General features: G+C 48.0%; 1 protein-coding gene across 1 annotated transcript in view; it reads left to right on the top strand.

The window, feature by feature from the left end:
* Positions 1-17,946, top strand: part of LOC139234007 (1-phosphatidylinositol 4,5-bisphosphate phosphodiesterase delta-3-like) — a 102,553-nt gene that overhangs the window by 23,624 nt on the left and 60,983 nt on the right. Inside the window, exons 4-7 of the mRNA XM_070864799.1 lie at positions 2,761-2,890; positions 10,533-10,758; positions 11,534-11,735; positions 16,648-16,792. Coding sequence (XP_070720900.1) covers positions 2,761-2,890; positions 10,533-10,758; positions 11,534-11,735; positions 16,648-16,792 — 703 coding nt within the window. The remainder of the gene's footprint in view (positions 1-2,760; positions 2,891-10,532; positions 10,759-11,533; positions 11,736-16,647; positions 16,793-17,946) is intronic.

Raw genomic sequence — 17,946 nt, 5'->3', positions numbered from 1 at the left:
CCTAATTTCCTGTTTGATGCCCTCCCCAACATCACTACTACTGTTTGGAGGTCTGTACACAACTCCCACTAACGATTTTTGCCCTTTAGTGTTCTGCAGCTCTACCCATATAGATTCCACATCATCCAAGCTAATGTCTTTCCTAACTATTGCATTAATCTTCTCTTTAACCAGCAATGCTACCCCACCTCCTTTTCCTTTTATTCTATCCTTCCTGAATGTTGAATACCCCTGGATGTTGAGTTCCCAGCCCTGATCATCCTGGAGCCACGTCTCCGTAATCCCAATCACATCATATTTGTTAACATCTATTTGCACAGTTAATTCATCCACCTTATTGCGGATACTCCTTGCATTAAGACACAAAGCCTTCAGGCTTGCTTTTTTAACACCCTTTGTCCTTCTAGAATTTTGCTGTACAGTGGCCCTTTTTGTTCTTTGCCTTGGGTTTCTCTGCCCTCCACTTTTCCTCATCTCCTTTCTGTCTTTTGCTTTTGCCTCATTTTTGTCTCCCTCTGTCTCCCTGCATAGGTTCCCATCCCCCTGCAATATTAGTTTAACTCCTCCCCAACAGCACTAGCAAACACTCCCCCTAGGACATTCGTTCCGGATCTGCCCAGGTGCAGACCGTCCGGTTTGTACTGGTCCCACCTCCCCCAGAACTGGTTCCAATGCCCCAAGAATTTGAATCCCTCCCTGCTGCACCACTGCTCAAGCCATGTATTCATCTGCGCTATCCTGCGATTCCTACTCTGACTAGCACGTGGCACTGGTAGCAATCCCGAGATTACTACTTTTGAGGTCCTACTTTTTAATTTAGCTCCTAGCTCCTTAAATTCTTTTCGTAGGACCTCATCCCTTTTTTTACCTATGTCGTTGGTACCAATGTGCACCACGACAACTGGCTGTTCTCCCTCCCATTTCAGAATGTCCTGCACCCGCTCCGAGACATCCTTGACCCTTGCACCAGGGAGGCAACATACCATCCTGGAGTCTCGGTTGCGTCCGCAGAAACGCCTATCTATTCCCCTCACCATCGAATCCCCTATCACTATCGCGCTCCCACTCTTTTTCCTGCCCTCCTTTGCAGCAGAGCCACCTACGGTGCCATGAACTTGGCTGCTGCTGCCCTCCCCTGATGAGTCATCCTCCCCAACAGTACCCAAAGCGGTGTATCTGTTTTGCAGGGGGATGACCACAGGGGACCCCTGCACTATCTTTCTTGCATTGCTCTTCCTGCTGGTCTTCCATTCCCTATCTGGCTGTGGACCCTTCTCCTGCGGTAAGACCAACTCACTACACGTGATACTCACGTCATTCTCAGCATCGTGGATGCTCCAGAGTGAATCCACCCTCAGCTCCAATTCCGCAACGCGGACCGTCAAGAGCTCGAGGCGGATACACTTCCCACACACGTAGCGCCCAGGGACACCGGAAGTGTCCCCGAGTTCCCACATGGTACAGGAGGAGCATATCACATGGCCGAGCTCTCCTGCCATGTCTTAACCTTAGATACCCTTAAATTGGTAATAACAATGTTGCAGTTCACTTACTGATATAAAAAAGAAAAGAAAAGCTACTCACCAATCACCAGCCAATCACTTACCACATTGGCTGTGACGTCACTTTTTGATTACTTTCTACTTCTATTTTGCTTTCTCTCCCGCTGTAGCTGCACCGGTACGCTTTTGATAGGTCACTCCCCTCTCACCAACTGCCGCTGGCTCTCGATCTCACGCTGGGCTTTTGACAGGTCGCTCCCCTCTCACCAACTGCCGCTGGCTCTCGATCTCCCGCTGGGCTTTTGACAGGTCGCTCCCCTCTCACCAACTGCCGCTGGCTCTCGATCTCCCGCTGGGCTTTTGACAGGTCGCTCCCCTCCGGATGCTTGTTCACACATCGATTTTCCTGGAGTTTCTGCTTGCCTTGTATAAGTTTCTTCTGGTGGGGGAGTTCAGAACAAGGGGGCATAGCCTTAACATTAGACCAGGCCGTTCAGGAATGATGTCAGGAAGCACTTCTTCACACAACAAGGGTAGTGCAAATCTGGAACTCTCCAGATTGGGCCAAAGTTGGATTATTGCACGCAGTCCTGCGAAGCTCACTACAGAAAGATGATTGGAGCAATGGAAATGGTGCAGCAAAGACCCACCACAATGCCATGGAATGAGAAGTTACACTTAGGGAGAAAGGCTCAAAAAATTGGGGCTTTTTCATTGGAACTGAGAAGATTAAGGGGGATCTGAATGAGATTTTCAAATCTACGAAAGGCTATAAATGGGTTAATAATAAAACATTGCTTTGAATGGTCAATAAATCAGCTAAAGGGGGCATAGAGTGAAGACCTCAGTAGGGAAGGAAGGGGAAGTTAGCAGAAGTATTTTCATACCGAGGGTTATTAGAACATGGTTTACTTCACCACCAATGTCGACTGAGGCAGGGGCATTTATTGAAAGGGAATTGAATTAATATTGGAAAAGAAAGGATAGGGCAAGGGCATTGAAATGGGATTCGAGTAGAGAGCTGGATCTGGAGAGCTAGCACCAACATGGGCATGAGAGGATGAATGGCCTCCTGTACTGTGGGCTCTATAAGCCACGTGCTATACCTGCACACACTGGGCCTGTTGCTCGACTTCAAACCTTGCATCCAATGATGCATCTGTGGACATGCTGAGCGTCTTACTGCTCTGTTTTATATTTCAGTTTAGTTTGCTGAGTAAGTGTCTGCCGGTTGAGTTATTGCCTTAAATCCAGCCACCTTGATTCATCAACACCTACAGAAGGCTGACAAAAATAATGACAACAAGATCAGCTTCAAGGAAATGAAAAACCTACTGAAGATGATCAATCTCAAAGTGAATGACGATTATGTCAACTCGCTCTTTCAGGTAAGAGCTGTGCGTATGGAGGCAGGGAGCGTATCCATGGCTGTATCTCCGTCTTTTCCTGCAGTGACACCTGACCCTTTGACTGTGTGATATGGTGCTGGACTGATCAGAGGGAGTGAGGTCCGCGGGGGATCTGGCCATAAGCCCAACTGTGTATCGGGCCATTGCCTTACCCACTGAGGAGAGGATTGGGGAGCTGGACAACACAACAATGCTGCAATATTCATCTTATAATTTGATGCATTTAGTTAGTATCGACAGAAAGAAAAACCTGCATTTCTATAGCACCTTTCACAACCTCAGGTGGTCCCAACGCACTCTGCAGCCAATGAGTTACATTTGAAATGCAGTCACTGTTGCAATGTAGGAAACATAGCAGCCAATTTTCACACAGCAAGCTCCCATCAACAGCAATGACCATATATTGTGTTTTTTAACTGGGATAAATATTGGCCACGGATAACTCCCCTACTGTAATTCAAAATAATACCATGCAATCTTTTATGTCCAGCTGAGGGGGCAGATGAGACCTTGGTTTAACGTCTCATCAGAAAGATTGAGTGTGGGGCTGTTGGCACGGAACCCCCGCTCCCGCACACATCCGCCCCGCCCCGCGCATCCGCCCTGCGCATCCACCCTGCCCCCGCACATCCACCCGATCCCTGTAATCATGCAGCATCCCTGTAATCTTAGCTTATCTAATCTACTTTGCAAATTGTTGTTGGGATGTGGGCTACATCGACAACAATACATTTATTGTGTATTGATTGCCCTGACGAGTTGCTGGTGGGCTTGCTCCCGACCCGTTGGTGGTGGGCTTGCTCCCAACCCGTTGCTGTCCAGGTGAAAAAGTTGCTCCCACACTACTGTTAGATAGGGAATTCCAGGATAGCGACCCAGCGGCAAAGAAGGAATGGCGATATATAAGCAACATAAGAAATAGGAGCAGGAGTAGGCCATTTGGCCCCTCGAGCCTGCTTTGCCAATCAATAGGATCATAGCTGATCTGATCATGGACTCAGCTCCACTTCCCTGTCCGCTCCCCATAACCCTTTATTCCCTTTTCGCTCAAAAATCTGTCGATCGCCACCTTAAATATATTCAATGACCCAGCCTCCACAGTTCTTTGGGGAAAGTAATTCCACAGATTTACAACCCTCAGAGAGAAGAAATTCCACATCTCAGTTTTAAATGGGCTGCCCCTTATTCTGAGACTATGCCCCCTAGTTTTAGTTTCCCCTATGAGTGGAAATATCCTCTCTGTATGTTGGAAGGAATGGCGAAATATGTTCAAATGTAAGAACACTGGGTTTTGGTTTGCCAACAAATATATGCCAATGAGCTAAATGAATTCTTAAACCCCTTGATTTTCTCCTCACTAAGGAACTGTGTGGGTCGTAACCCTCCATTTAGGCCTAGGAGTGGGTGATGCCTGAGCCAGCTCACTAGTCCGCGTTAAATTTAGGTTTTAGATTTCGACCCTCATTTAGAATATGAACAAACTGCAGAGTGAATGAATGAACTCTTTCTTGATAAATACTCAAAGACAGAATCAGACAACTAGCTGTGCACTAATGACTATTTATCGGTTACATCACAACTTAAGGCTAAAGTTGCATACACAAACACGAATAGATCGGAGTAAATGTAGTCAGAATTACCTAGCAGTTAATGAACAGTCATTTTACACAATGAGTAGCTGAGGTTATATTAGATTTTTGCCCCGTAATAGGCGAAATATACATTGGATAAATACAGGATAATCCGTATCCAGAACCCTTTAAACAAGCTAGAATCATAGAATGGTTACACCACAGAAGGAAGCAATCGGCCCATTAAGAACATAAGAAATAAGAGCAGGAGTAGGCCATTTGGCCCCTCGAGCCTGCTCTGCCATTCAATAAGATGATGGCTGATCTGATCATAGACTCAGCTCCACTTCCCTGCCCGCTCCCCATTACCATTTACTCCCTTATCGCTCAACAATCTGTTTATCTCCGCCTTAAATATATTCAATGACTCAGCCTTCACAGCTCTCTGGGGCAAGGAATTCCACAGGTTTACTACCCTCTGAGAGAAGAAATTCCTCCTCATCCCAGTGTCATGCATGTAACATACAAATCACTGACTCCACACGGTCTGGTGTTGATCTAACTGCTGTGACCTTGGTCCTTTATTGAACAGCTCCAGAGTGCTCCACAGGTGTGGTGGGCAGCTTTTTATACTGCCTGGTGCAGGTACTTTCAGGTCTCCCACCACAGCGCCCTCTGTGGTACACATTGTACTTATCATACATTTAATGTACCAGAGCAATACACAACATCACTGCGCGCCCCCACAGTTCAAAAAGCCGTTGCTTGAATCCCCTAAATCAAAAAATGCATTAGCCCATTGGTAATGTTGGTCACGGATCCACGTCCCTGAATTTAAACACAGTGACCATTCAGCATTGAAATATTAACTCTTGTCGTAATTCGCAATTCATGTCCATTATTTTAAACACACTGACCACCCAGCATTAAAATATTATTTCTTGTCATAAATCCATCATCCTACATTCACATAGCACACTTAGACTCGCTCTAGCCTTACAAAAGTCCAAAAGTCTTTATGTGGAGACCGCAGTGGTGTGAGGCCCTTTTAAAACTCCCGGGAGCATTTCCCTTTTAAGATGCCAACTTGTGGCTCCCACGAGGCTTCCTTTGGGCGCCGCCATCTTAGGTGTTCTGCTGGCCTAGAAGGAAGAAGAAACAAGGAAGGAGGGAAAGGGAAAAAGCAAAATGGCCCAGATCAATCCCTCTTGCAGCAGTGGCTCCCTGGACTCGATCAGTCACAGTGAGTCACTCCATGCTTACTGCCACATCCGCCGCTCTGCCTCACGTCCCTCCGAGTCGCATCCGCCGCCGCCGCAGCCTCCGCTCCCACCGTGGCCGCCCCTCCTGCGGCCTCCGTGGCCGCTGCCCAACTGTTCCACTGCGTGGGCCCCCCAGATCCGCCGGCCATCGCTTCTCGCCCGCAGCGCCCCGCCGACCCGCACCCCAGCAATGAGCCCGCACCTATAACTTTGAGTGGAGGCTGACCTGCAAACCTGTTCTTCCAGGATCTGCTCGTCTGTGGAGGCTGAGGCTGCAAGATTGCTTGGGGTCAGGAGTTCTGGGCTGCTGTTGCCTGTGTGTGGATTTAGGCTGCAGCTCCAGCTCGGTTGGCGCTGCTCTTTGGGAACCCGGGGAGCAGCAGTCTGTGGAGGAGTGAAGAAGTCTTCCCAGCTCCCACTAATCTTTCCCTTCCATCTTCTGCCGAGGACATCGGCCCATCGCCTGCAATGACCCATAAGGGTAAACCGTGCGTCTCGCCCCCGTGAGATACCTGCACATCCGCTCTGCCGAGAACAGGTATCAGTTCCTTGGTGTAGGTACGCAGCTTTGCCGTGACCGGGACCAGCTTGGGTCGTGCAGCCGGGTTACCCCTCTGTTTCTCAAAAGTTCTCTGACTCATCAACGATGGACCCGATCCCATATCCACTGCCATACTCACTGGGACTCCGTCAATTTTTACTTCCATTATCACTGGGGGCGAATCGTCGGTACACGTGTACAGTCCCAACACCTCATCTTCTTCTGCCTGCTCCTCGCTGAACAGTGGATCATCCCCCATCTCCTTAGCCACATGGTGAGTCCGATTTCTTTTACACATAGGCTGAAGGTGGCCTTTCAGGTGGCAGGTATTGCATGTATACTCTGCAAACCTGCACCAGTGAGCCCCATGGCTTCCTCCGCAGCGCCAGCATGGTGCTGCTTGATTGGCCCCCCCTCAGCGGACTCTGAGTTCCAGGACCCCGAGGTCCGTGCTCTCTGGCCTGGGCAGAGCCACGTTCTGCAGTTTTGTCCATGGTGGGGGCTATCCTGTGGACCGTGCCTGCCGGGTTCATGACTATATAGATCATTTGCTTGGTGCTGCAAGTCGAGGTCATTTATGCCCGGCTGATGGTGATGGCCTTTGTCAGGGTGACTGTGGGTTCCGTGGCCAGCAGCTTGTGAAGGAGACCCTCGTGGCCAATCCCCATGACGAAAATGTCCCGCAACACCTCGTCAAGGTGTGCGCCAAAATCACACGGCGCCACGAGTCTCCTGAGGTCCGCGGCATATTTGGTGACATCCTGGCCCTCAGGTCTGCAGTGATGGTAAAATTTGTATCTGGCCGTGAGGATGCTCTCCTTCGGTTTCAACTGGTCACGAATGAGTTCAGTCAGCTCCTCGTATGACTTGTCTCTGGCGCTTGCGGGTGCCAGCAAATCCCTGACGAGACAGTCAACCTCATCGCCACAACTGGAAAGCAATATCGCCATATGCTTATCTCTCATTGCGTCCATGCTCCCCGTCAGGTTGTTTGCTGTGAAGTAGTACTCGAGCCTTTCCGTAAAGGCCTCCCAATCATTTCCCACAGTAAAATCCTTTAGCGAGCCCAGAGTAGCCATGGTTGCATGGAGTTCGTCCACTTCCTCGTCGCCAATGTCATGTATGTAACATACAAATCACTGACTCCACACGGTCTGGTGTTGATTTAACTGCTGTGACCTTAGTCCTTTATTGAACAGCTCCAGAGTGCTCCACAGGTGTATACTGCCTCGTGCAGGTACTTTCAGGTCTCCCACCACAGCGCCCTCTGTGGTGTACCATTGTACTTATCATACATTTAATGTACCAGAGCAATACACAACACTCAGTTTTAAATCTGCGGCCCCTTATTCTGAGACTATGTCTCCTAGTTTTAGTTTCCCGTATGAGTGGAAATATCTTCTTTGCATCCACCTTGTCGAGCCCCCTCATTATCTTATATGTTTCGGTAAGATCACCTTTCATTCTTCTGAACTCCAATGAGTATAGGCCCAACCTATCTTCTTAAGTCATCTCCAGAATCAACCTAGTGAACCTTCTCGAACAGCTTCCAATGCAAGTATATCCTTCCTTAAATACGGAGACCAAAACTGTACGCAGTACTCCAGGTGTGGCCTCACCAATACCCTATACAGTTGTAGCAGGACTTCTCTGCTTTTATAATCTATCCCCCTTGCAATAAAGGCCAACATTCCATTTGCCTTCCTGATCACTTGCTGTCCCCTGCATACTAACTTTTTGTGTTTCATGCACAAGAACCCCCAGGTCCCTCTGTACTGCAGCACTTTGCAATTTTTCTCCATTTAAATTATAATTTGCTTTTCTATTTTTTCTGCCAAAGTGGATAACCTCACATTTTCCCACATTATACTCCATCTGCCAAATATTTGCCCACTCATTTAGCCTGTCTATATCCCTTTATAGATTTTTGTGTCCTCCTCACAATTTGCTTTCCCATCCATCTTTGTATCATCAACAAACTTGGCTACATTACACTCGGTCCCTTCATCCAAGTCATTAATATAGATTGTAAATAGTTAAGGACCCAGCACCGATCCCTGCGACACCCCACTAGTTACTGTTTGCCAACAGGAAAATGACCCATTAATCCCGACTCACTGTTTTCTGCTAGTTAGCCAATCCTCAATCCATGCTAACATATTACCCCCAACCGTGAACTTTTATCTTGTGCAGTAACCTTTTATGTGGCACCTTATCGAATGCCTTCTGGAAATCCAAATACACCACATCCACTGGTTCCCCCTTATCCACCCTGCTCGTTACATCCTCAAAGAACTCCAGCAAATTTGTCAAACATGATTTCCCTTTCATAAAACCATGCTGATTCTGCTTGATTCAATTGTGCTTTTCCAATTGCCCTGCTTCTGCTCCCTTAATAATGGACTCCAACATTTTCCCAACGACAGATGTCAGGCTAACAGGTCTATAGATTCCTGCTTTTAGTCTGCCTCCTTTTTTAAATAGGGGCATTACATTTGCAGTTTTCCAATCTGCTGGGACCTCCCCAGAATCCAGGGAATTTTGGTAGATTACAACCAATGCATCCACTATCTCTGCAGCCAATTCTTTTAGGAACCTAGGATGTAAGCCATCAGGTCCAGGGGACCTGTCTGCCTTTAGTCCCATTATTTTACCAAGTACTACTTCTTTAGTGATAGTGATTGTATTAAGTTCCTCCCTCCCTATAGCCCCTTGATTATCCACTATTGGGATACTACTGTGATTCTACCGTGAAGCCCGATATAAAATATTTGTTCAATGTCTCTGCCATTTCCCTGTTCTCCATTATGAATTACCCAGTCTCATCCTCTAGGGGACCAACATTTACTTTAGCCACTCTTTTCCTTTTTATGTATCTGTAGAAACTCTTACTATCTGTTTTTATATTTTGTGCTAGTTTACTTTCATAATCTATCTTCCCTCTTTATCATTTTTTTAGTTGTTCTTTGCTGGCTTTAAAAAGTTTCCCAATCCTCAGGCCTCCCACTAGTCTTGGCCACTTTATATGCCCTTGTTTTCAATTTGATACCATCCCTTATTTCCTTAGTTAGCCACGGATGGTTATCCCTTCTCTTACAGTCTTTCCTTCTCATTGGGATATATTTTTGTTGCGAGTTATGAAATACCTCCTTAAATGTCTGCGACTACTCATCAACAGCCCCATTCTTTAGTCTAATTTCCCAGTCCACTTTCGCCAACTCTGCCCTCATACCTTTGTCGTCTCCTTTATTTAAGCTTAGGACCCTGGTTTGAAAACCAACTTTCTCACCCTCCAACTGAATTTGAAATTCAACCAGGTTATGGTCACTCATTCCTAGAGGATCTTTTACTAGGAGATCATTTATTAATCCTACCTCATGACACAGTACCAGATCTAAGATAGTCTGCTCCCTGATTGGTTCCCCAAGCGCAACCGTGCCAACTCTCTGCACGAACACTTCCATTAGTCCCACTGCCCACTGCCCACTCCCTTTCCCCGTAGCCCTGCAGAATGTTTCCTTCAGGTACTTATCCAATTACCTTTTGAAAACCACAATTGAGTCTACCTCCAGCCCCCTTTCAGGTGGTGCATTCCACGTCCTAATCGCGCGCTGCGTAAAAAGGTGATCCTCGTTGCCTTTGGCTCGAAAACTAGGATGCAATGAAACATCATATTGTACGAGCAGCTACATACAGCAACCATAAGATTGCTGGTACAGACAGGTGCTCATAGAGGGACTCATCCGGAAATGTTGTAAGCATTCTAATCTGCTTATGCAGGACGAAGTGAGAAGTTCGGGGCCGACTGAGCATTAGTGTGTTCTACCATTTAAAGTGTTGGTAATGTCTTGCTAGTGTGCTGATAAACTGTCAATACGTTCTAGTTATTTTTGATTAATATTTAGCACTTTAACCCATTAAGTGACAAACTCTTTAATGCACCTGTGTGACACTATCATTGCTGTTCTCATGGCTTATACACGACCATCTCTGCAAAGGCAGATGCTCTGTACCAGTTAACCATGGGGAGGTTGGTAGAAGCCCATTCAGAATCTCAAACTGGGAATGGCTGCAGGTTAACTTAATGGAGCACTGCATGAGGTGCGTTTGATGTTTATTGTGTTAATAATTCTTTAAGTTATATGGAGTATTTATTGTTGGCACTCAGTAGGCCCATCTCTGTACCATGCCAGATTTTAGCAGCGTCTCACTGTAAACCTGGGCAAATGCCGTCTCTCTCCTTTCAGCAATGTGACAAGTCCAAAACAAACAAACTGGAAGAGCACGAGATTGAGGAGTTCTGCAAGCTCCTGATGCAGCGCCCAGAGTTGGAGGAGATCTTTCAACGTTTCTCGGGCAAGGGCCAGTGGCTGACAGTTGGTGAGATGGAGAACTTCTTGAAGGAACAGAAGGAGATAGTTACGAAGGAAAATTGTTTGAGCATCATACAGAAATACGGACTTAAAGATAATGGTATGGCAAATATTGAAGGCCACCATGTGTTGAACTTATTTTAAACTCGAGCCGATCTAGCAGTGCTGTGGGATCCTGAGCACTGCTGTGCGATTTGGGTGCTAACTTGGCCTGTCCCTTTAAGACTACTGCTGTTAATAAATTAATTATGTGGGAGAAATGGGGAAGATGTTTTGGGATACTGGGATGATTGGGCATGGGGTGGCAGGATTTAGGCAGGGTATCCCAGGGTCTGAGAATAATGTGTGTGTGTGTGTTTTGTGTGATATAATAAGGAAGTGGTAGAGGTTAGAGGGTGTTCGCTGTGAATAGTTTCCTGTTTGGGTTCTAGGGCACAGAATTGGTCCTCCATTTTGGAAAAGTTGGGGTTGGTGATAAGTGCCATGAAGTAGGATGTTGGGCATATTGGCAGATTTTATAATATAGTGGTCGCAGCTTGTTTGTGATGGGGGTGGTGCATGGAGGGTTGGGTAGAGTTCTAGTGTACAGGTTCCTCGTGCTTCCAGATCTTGGGTCCAACCTCCCATTGCTACAGAACCATGGACCCCTGATCTTTGAACTTCCAGACCTGAGACCAACCCGGTACTGCTCCATTCTGGGACCCTCTCTTCCTGTGCTGACTGAACCTGAGACCTTTTCGAGTTCCGGCAGACCCTGTAGTCCTTGAAAAGGTGGGTTTGGCTGACTGAGAGCATCCTAGGTCTGGTTATACTAGGATATGATCCTGCAATATTTTCCTGAGTAACAATAACCTTGAAACTGTTTCCATCTTTAGCCAAACAGAAGCAGCTCTTGACCCTCGATGGCTTCATGATGTACTTGCTGTCTCCGGAAGGGGACGTATTTAACTCCAAACATGACCAGGTCTACCAGGACATGGCCCAGCCTCTCAGCCACTACTTCATTTCAACTTCCCACAACACCTATCTGATGGAGGACCAGCTGGGAGGCCCAAGCAGTACGGAGGCGTACATTCGGTAATTACATGGTATTACACGGTACATCGTATGTACACCACAGAAACTGTCCATTTGGCCCAATAGGTCCACGCCGGTATTTATGTCCACATGGGCCTCCTACCCCTCTTCATCTAACCCCATCTATATATCCTTATATTACTTTCTTCTTCGTGTGCTTATCTATCTTTTCCTTAAATGCATCGATTCTATTCACCTCAATCACTCCCTGTGGCAGCGAGTTCCACATTCTCACCACACTCTGGGTAAAGAAGTTTCTCCTAAATTCCCTATTAGATTCATTAGTGATTATCTTATATTTATTACCTCTAGTTCTGGTTGCATCCAGAAGTAGAAACATCTCTATGTCTACCCTATCGATCCCTTTCATAATCTTAAAGTCCATCAGGTCACCCCCCAGTCTTCTCTTTTGTAGAGAAAAGAGCCCCGGCCTGTTCAATCTATCCTGATAGGCAGACCCTCTCAGTTCTGGCATTATTCTAGTGAATTGTGTTTGCACCTTCGCCAATGTCTCTATGTCCTTTATCTAATATGGAAACCAGAACTGTTCACAGTGCTCCAAGTGTGGTCTAACCAAGGTTCTTTACAAGTTTAACATAACTTCTCTGCTTTTCAATTCTATCCCTCTGGAAGTGAACCCCAGTGCTTTGTTTGCTATTTTTATGGTGTTATTAACCTACGTCATTACGTTTAGTGACCCCCAGATCCCTCTGTTCCAATTTACGCACTTCTTTTGCAAGGACTGTGTGGCCTCCTTATTTACCTAAATGTTCCACTTCACACTTATCTGTAGTGAAGCTTACCAATTACATGCACATTCAGCAAGTTTATTAATGCCTTGTGCATTTTGTCGCAGTCCCCCTCAGTATTAACTACACCCCACAGTTTGGTGTCATCCGCAAGTTTTTAAATTGTATTTCCGATTCCCAAGCCCAAATCGTTTATGTAAATGGTGAACAACAGTTGTCCCAGCACCGATCCCTGTGGAACATCAATTATCATAAGCTTCTCAATAGCTTTCTTGATCAGGTGTGCAAAAGCACCAATATTTCCTCATATTATCCATGCCTCATTGGCATATACATTTATAAAATATTAAAAATCTTGTGTCGAATGCACAGTTCCTGTACACGTTAACGCTACTTTCTGTGTCTTGATTTTTCAGTCCTACCTTATATGTCAATATTTGTAGGGTGTTATACCTGCCTATGGTACTTTATAAGGCTGATTCACAGAGAGCCCCCTGGTGAGGAATAGTGCTCACATGGAGTGCGCCAAGGGGCAGAGGAACTGATGCTTCAGTTGTACAGAGCCTTGGTATGACCGCATCTGGAGAACTGCGTTCAGCCTGGGCAACGTACATCAGGAACGATATATTGGAGGTGATGAAGCATAGATTCACCAGATTGTTACTGGACCTCAAAGAGTTAAATTATAAGGACAGGTTATGTGACAGTAGCAGTAATCCAGAGGCCTGGACTAGTGATCCAGAGACATGAGTTCAAATCCCACCACGGCAGCTGGAGAATTTAAATTCAGTTAATTAAATAAATCTGGAATAAAAAGCTAGTGTGGTGACCATGAAACTATCGGATTGTTGTAAAAACCCATCTGGTTCACTAATGTCCTTTAGGGAAGGAAATCTGCTGCCCTTACCCGGTCTGGCCTATATGTGACTCCAGACCCACAGCAGTGTGACTGACCCTTAACTGCCCTCTGAAATGGTGGCTTACACTCCAGAAACCTTCATTCAAGTGCCCCCTTATTTTTTCTTTCTTTTTTTGAGGGCATCAAAACACAAATTAACAATTCAACATAAAGGGAACCTTTGTCAAACCAAATCAAATTAAAATTCTGTCCCCGGTTGGAATGATCCACTCCAGTCCCTCCGGCCGGTGACACTCACATCCTGTGAATGAATAAATAAAAAATAAAAACATTTGGGTTTGTATTCCCTTTTATTCCCTTGAGTTTTGAAGGATGAGAGGTGATCTAATCGAGGTGCTTAAACGATAAAGGGATTCAATCGGGTAGATACAGAGAAACAATTTCCTATTGCATTTATATTGTAGTAAAATATCCAAGAGGGGTAGTCAGACGAAAAATGACACCGAGCCAAAAAATGTGTTGGGACAGGTGATCAAATCCTGGGCAGTAGAGTTTTCGATGAGCTCAAGTTTATGGAGGGGGGAGATGAGGGGCCATCCCATTGGAATAGTCCCGTCTGGAGGCAGCAAAAGCAAGGATGAGGGTTTCAGCAGCAGTTGGGCGGAGGCTAGGTCAGAGCCACGTAATATTACTGAGGTGGTCTTTATGATAGAGAGGGTATGGGGTCAGAAGCTCAGTTCAGGGTTGCTAAGGCTGCGAACAATCTGGTTCAGCCTGAGACAGTGACCGGAGAGGGAGATGGAACTGGTGGCAAGGGAACAGAATTTGTGGCAGGGGCCAAAGGCAATGGCTTCGGTCTTTCCAATATTTAACTGGAGGAAAGTTTGGCACATCCAAGAGTGGGTGTCGGACAAGCAGTCTGACAACACGGAGGCAGTAGCGGGATCGATAGAGGTGGTGGTGAGGTAGAGCTCGGTGTCATCCATTTACATGTGGAACCTGATGTCATTTCTGCAGATGATGTCACCAAGAGGCAATATGTAGATGAGAGGGCCAAGGATAGATCCAGAAGTAACAGTGCAGGGGGGAGGGTGGAGAGAGGCCATTGCAGGGGATTCTCTGGCTATGACTGGATAGGCAAGAATGGAAGCAGGCGAGGGCTGTCCCAGCCAGCTGGACAACAGCGGAGAGGTGTTGGGGAGGGTGATGTGGTCAATCGTGTCAACGGCTGCAGACAGGTCGCGAAGGATGAGCAGCGACACTTTACCACGTTCACAGTCACAGAGGTTGTCATTTGTGACTTTGATTGGGTCAGTTTCAGTGCTGGAGCAGGGGTGGAAACCTGATTAAAGGGTTCAAACATGGAGTTGCAGGAAAGATAGACATGGATTTGGGAGGTGACAACATGTTGAGGGACTTGAGAGAGGAAAGGGAGATGGGAGATGGGGTGGTAACTTGTAAGGACAGAGGGGTTAAGGGTGTTGTTTTTTGTTGAAAAAGATGAAGCATAATGACAGCAGAATTGAAAGGGAGGGCGACGGTACCAGGAGAGGTCACCATTAACAATCGCAGCTAATGTGGGGACCAGGAATGGAAATTGGGGGGTCAGCAATTTGGTGAATAGGGTTGAGGGAGCAGGAGGACAAGACAAGCTCAGAGAGACCATGAGGGAAGATAGGAGTGAAACTAGACAAAGATGTGAGCTCGGGGCTAGGGTAGGGAGAAACCTTCAGGAAAGTTTAGCCCGGTGGGCTCGGGGAAAGGAGGAAAATGGCAGAGGCAGCTGATCAGATGGTCTCAATCTTTGTGACAAAGAAATCCACGAGCTCTTCACACGTTGTCGCCGGTGAGGGTGGAGGAGACGGGGAGATGGGTTTAAGAAAATGGTTTGTAGTGGAGAAAAAAAGCCTGGGGTTAACTTTGCATTTCTGGATGATCCTGGATTAGTGAACAGTTTTGGCAGATGAGAGCAAGACCTGATAATGCTTTATGTGGTCCAGTCAGATCGGGTGGTGAACGGCTAAACCAGTTGTCCGTCATATCCATTCAAGTCTGCGTCTCCTGGAGTTATGGGGCTACACCGGGGAGGGTGGGGGGGAAATGACCAGGGGTGGGAGAGACTAAGTGCGTTACTGGGGACTAGGGCAACAAAGGTTGAGGTGAGGGTGCGATTGATCAGATCGGTAGCTGCAAAAATGTCCTGGTGAATGGAGGGCCAGAAGTGACAGTTGGGAAAGTGAAAGTGCCATAGGGCCCGAAATTGGTGGACTTCCCGTCCGCTGTCTCGCTGGTTTATGAGCGCTCTCCCCTCCGAGCGAGTTTGATGGACTCCTCCTGCTGGCGGGGAGAGAAGACCATTGGGTACCGTCCGCTGGCGTGCGCTGGCGAGCAGCGCCCACGAATCCTCCCGCCCGCTGCGTCCCCAGTTGGGTCCGGGCAGCCCTCCGCTCCAGTCGGGGAAAAGACCGTCACGTGGAGGCAGGTCCGACCACAACGGTACGTGTGAAGATCGGCAAAAAAAGCTAAGTCCACTTCTTTTCTTTCTTTTTTTTTTGCAGGTGTTCAGGTGGATGGGGCCCCCTGAAGGATTTCTGGTTGTTGTTTTTTCATGTATTGAAATTTTTTTTATTTGATCAGTTCCCCCCTCCCTGGGCCTGACTCAATCCTCGGCGGTACTTTGCCAAGGAACACAATTGCCGCCGAGAATGGGAGCTCCTGCCCGCTGCTGCCCAGAATCGCCGTGCGAGGCCCACTTTTGCCGCCAGGCGGCCTTTCTCAGATTTTTTTCATGAAACTTCTGCCCAAAGTACCGTCACGAGCCCAGCGGTCCTTTCGACGGAACTTGGGCAGAACTTAGCTTCCACCAAACTCGGGCCCTCTGTAATTGAGTTGGAGGAGAGTTTGTTTCAGGGCCAGATGAAGCAGGAAGTAGGGTTGGGGAGGAAAGGGGATGTGGGTGGGAGGGAGATACAAGGAAGTGATCAGACAGGGCCTCATCTGTGATTGAAATGATAGGAGGAGAGAGGCAACATGAGATGGCAAGGTCGAGGGTGTGGCCGTGAATATGAGAAGGGAGTCTATGTGGAGGGAGAGATTAGGGTGGGCAGGAGTGCAGTGAACTCAGAGGAGTGCGAGCATAATGAAATCTCCAAAGATGAGAAGTCTCTCAGTGCAGTTCTCTCATGAATGATACTGTTCTTATGTCGCTCACATGTTCAGTGATGAGAGAGATGGTCATGTGAATTTCGTTATTTTTAATATTCCAACTCCACACATTCACTGTGTGACTCTGGGTGTTCTACAGAGCTCTTCTGAGGGGCTGTCGCTGTGTGGAGTTGGACTGTTGGGAGGGGCCTAATGGAGAGCCAATCATCTACCACGGATATACCCTCACCTCGAAAATCCTCTTCAAAGACGTCATCACGGCCATCCGGGATTATGCATTCACAGTAAGATATACGAACCATTCCCAGGGTTTGAGAGTAAGGGACAGGAACTATTCCCAGGGTCTGACAGTAAGCTATACGAACCATTCCCAGGGTCTGCGTGCAGCGAGTGCACTGTGTCAAACCGGGCCACGCAGTCTGCATGCCCATTTCAGCTTCTGAGGATCACCAGGTTTCATGTCTTAAACCATCCAAATTCTTCTTGTTTCAGACACGATTCATGCCAGTCTTGTGGTTCACACTCAGGTCTAGTGTATCCATTCTGAACTAGCTCAGCAAACATACCTCTTGCTGCCAATAGTCTTCCCTGCTCCCCTGAAGATGCTGACTCTCACTAGGGTATGCCCCCCCCCTCCCCTGAAGGTGCTGACTCACTGGGGTACGGGCCCCCCCCCTCCCCTGAAGGTGCTGACTCTCACTAGGGTACAGGTCCCCTCCTCCCCTGAAGATGCTGACTCTCACTAGGGTACGGGTCCCCTCCCCCCTCCCCTGAAGATGCTGACTCTCACTAGGGTACGGGTCCCCTCCCCCCTCCCCTGAAGATGCTGACTCTCACTAGAGTACGGGTCCCCTCCCCCCTCCTCTGAAGATGCTGACTCTCACTAGGGTACGGGTCCCCTCCCCCCTCCCCTGAAGGTGCTGACTCACTGGGGTACAGGTCCCCCCCCCCCCCCGAAGGTGCTGACTCTCACTGGGGTACGGGTCCCTCCTCCCCTGAAGGTGCTGACTCTCACTGGGGTACAGGTCCCCCCTCCCCTGAAGGTGCTGACTCACTGGGGTACAGGTCCCCCCTCCCCTGAAGGTGCTGACTCACTGGGGTACAGGCCCCCCCCTCCCCTGAAGGTGCCGACTCTCACTGGGGTACAGGTCCCCCCCTCCCCTGAAGGTGCTGACTCACTGGGGTACAGGTCCCCCCCTCCCCTGAAGGTGCTGACTCACTGGGGTACAGGTCCCCCCCTCCCCTGAAGGTGCTGACTCTCACAGGGGTACAGGTCCCCCCCTCCCCTGAAGGTGCTGACTCTCACTGGGGTACGGGTCCCTCCTCCCCTGAAGGTGCCGACTCTCACAGGGGTACAGGTCCCCCCCTCCCCTGAAGGTGCTGACTCTCACTGGGGTACAGGTCCCCCCCTCCCCTGAAGGTGCTGACTCTCACTGGG

The sequence above is a fragment of the Pristiophorus japonicus genome, chromosome 21 (genome assembly GCF_044704955.1).
Source record: "Pristiophorus japonicus isolate sPriJap1 chromosome 21, sPriJap1.hap1, whole genome shotgun sequence".
NCBI classification, from domain to species: domain Eukaryota; kingdom Metazoa; phylum Chordata; class Chondrichthyes; family Pristiophoridae; genus Pristiophorus; species Pristiophorus japonicus.
This window is presented reverse-complemented; position numbering and strand designations above follow the sequence as displayed.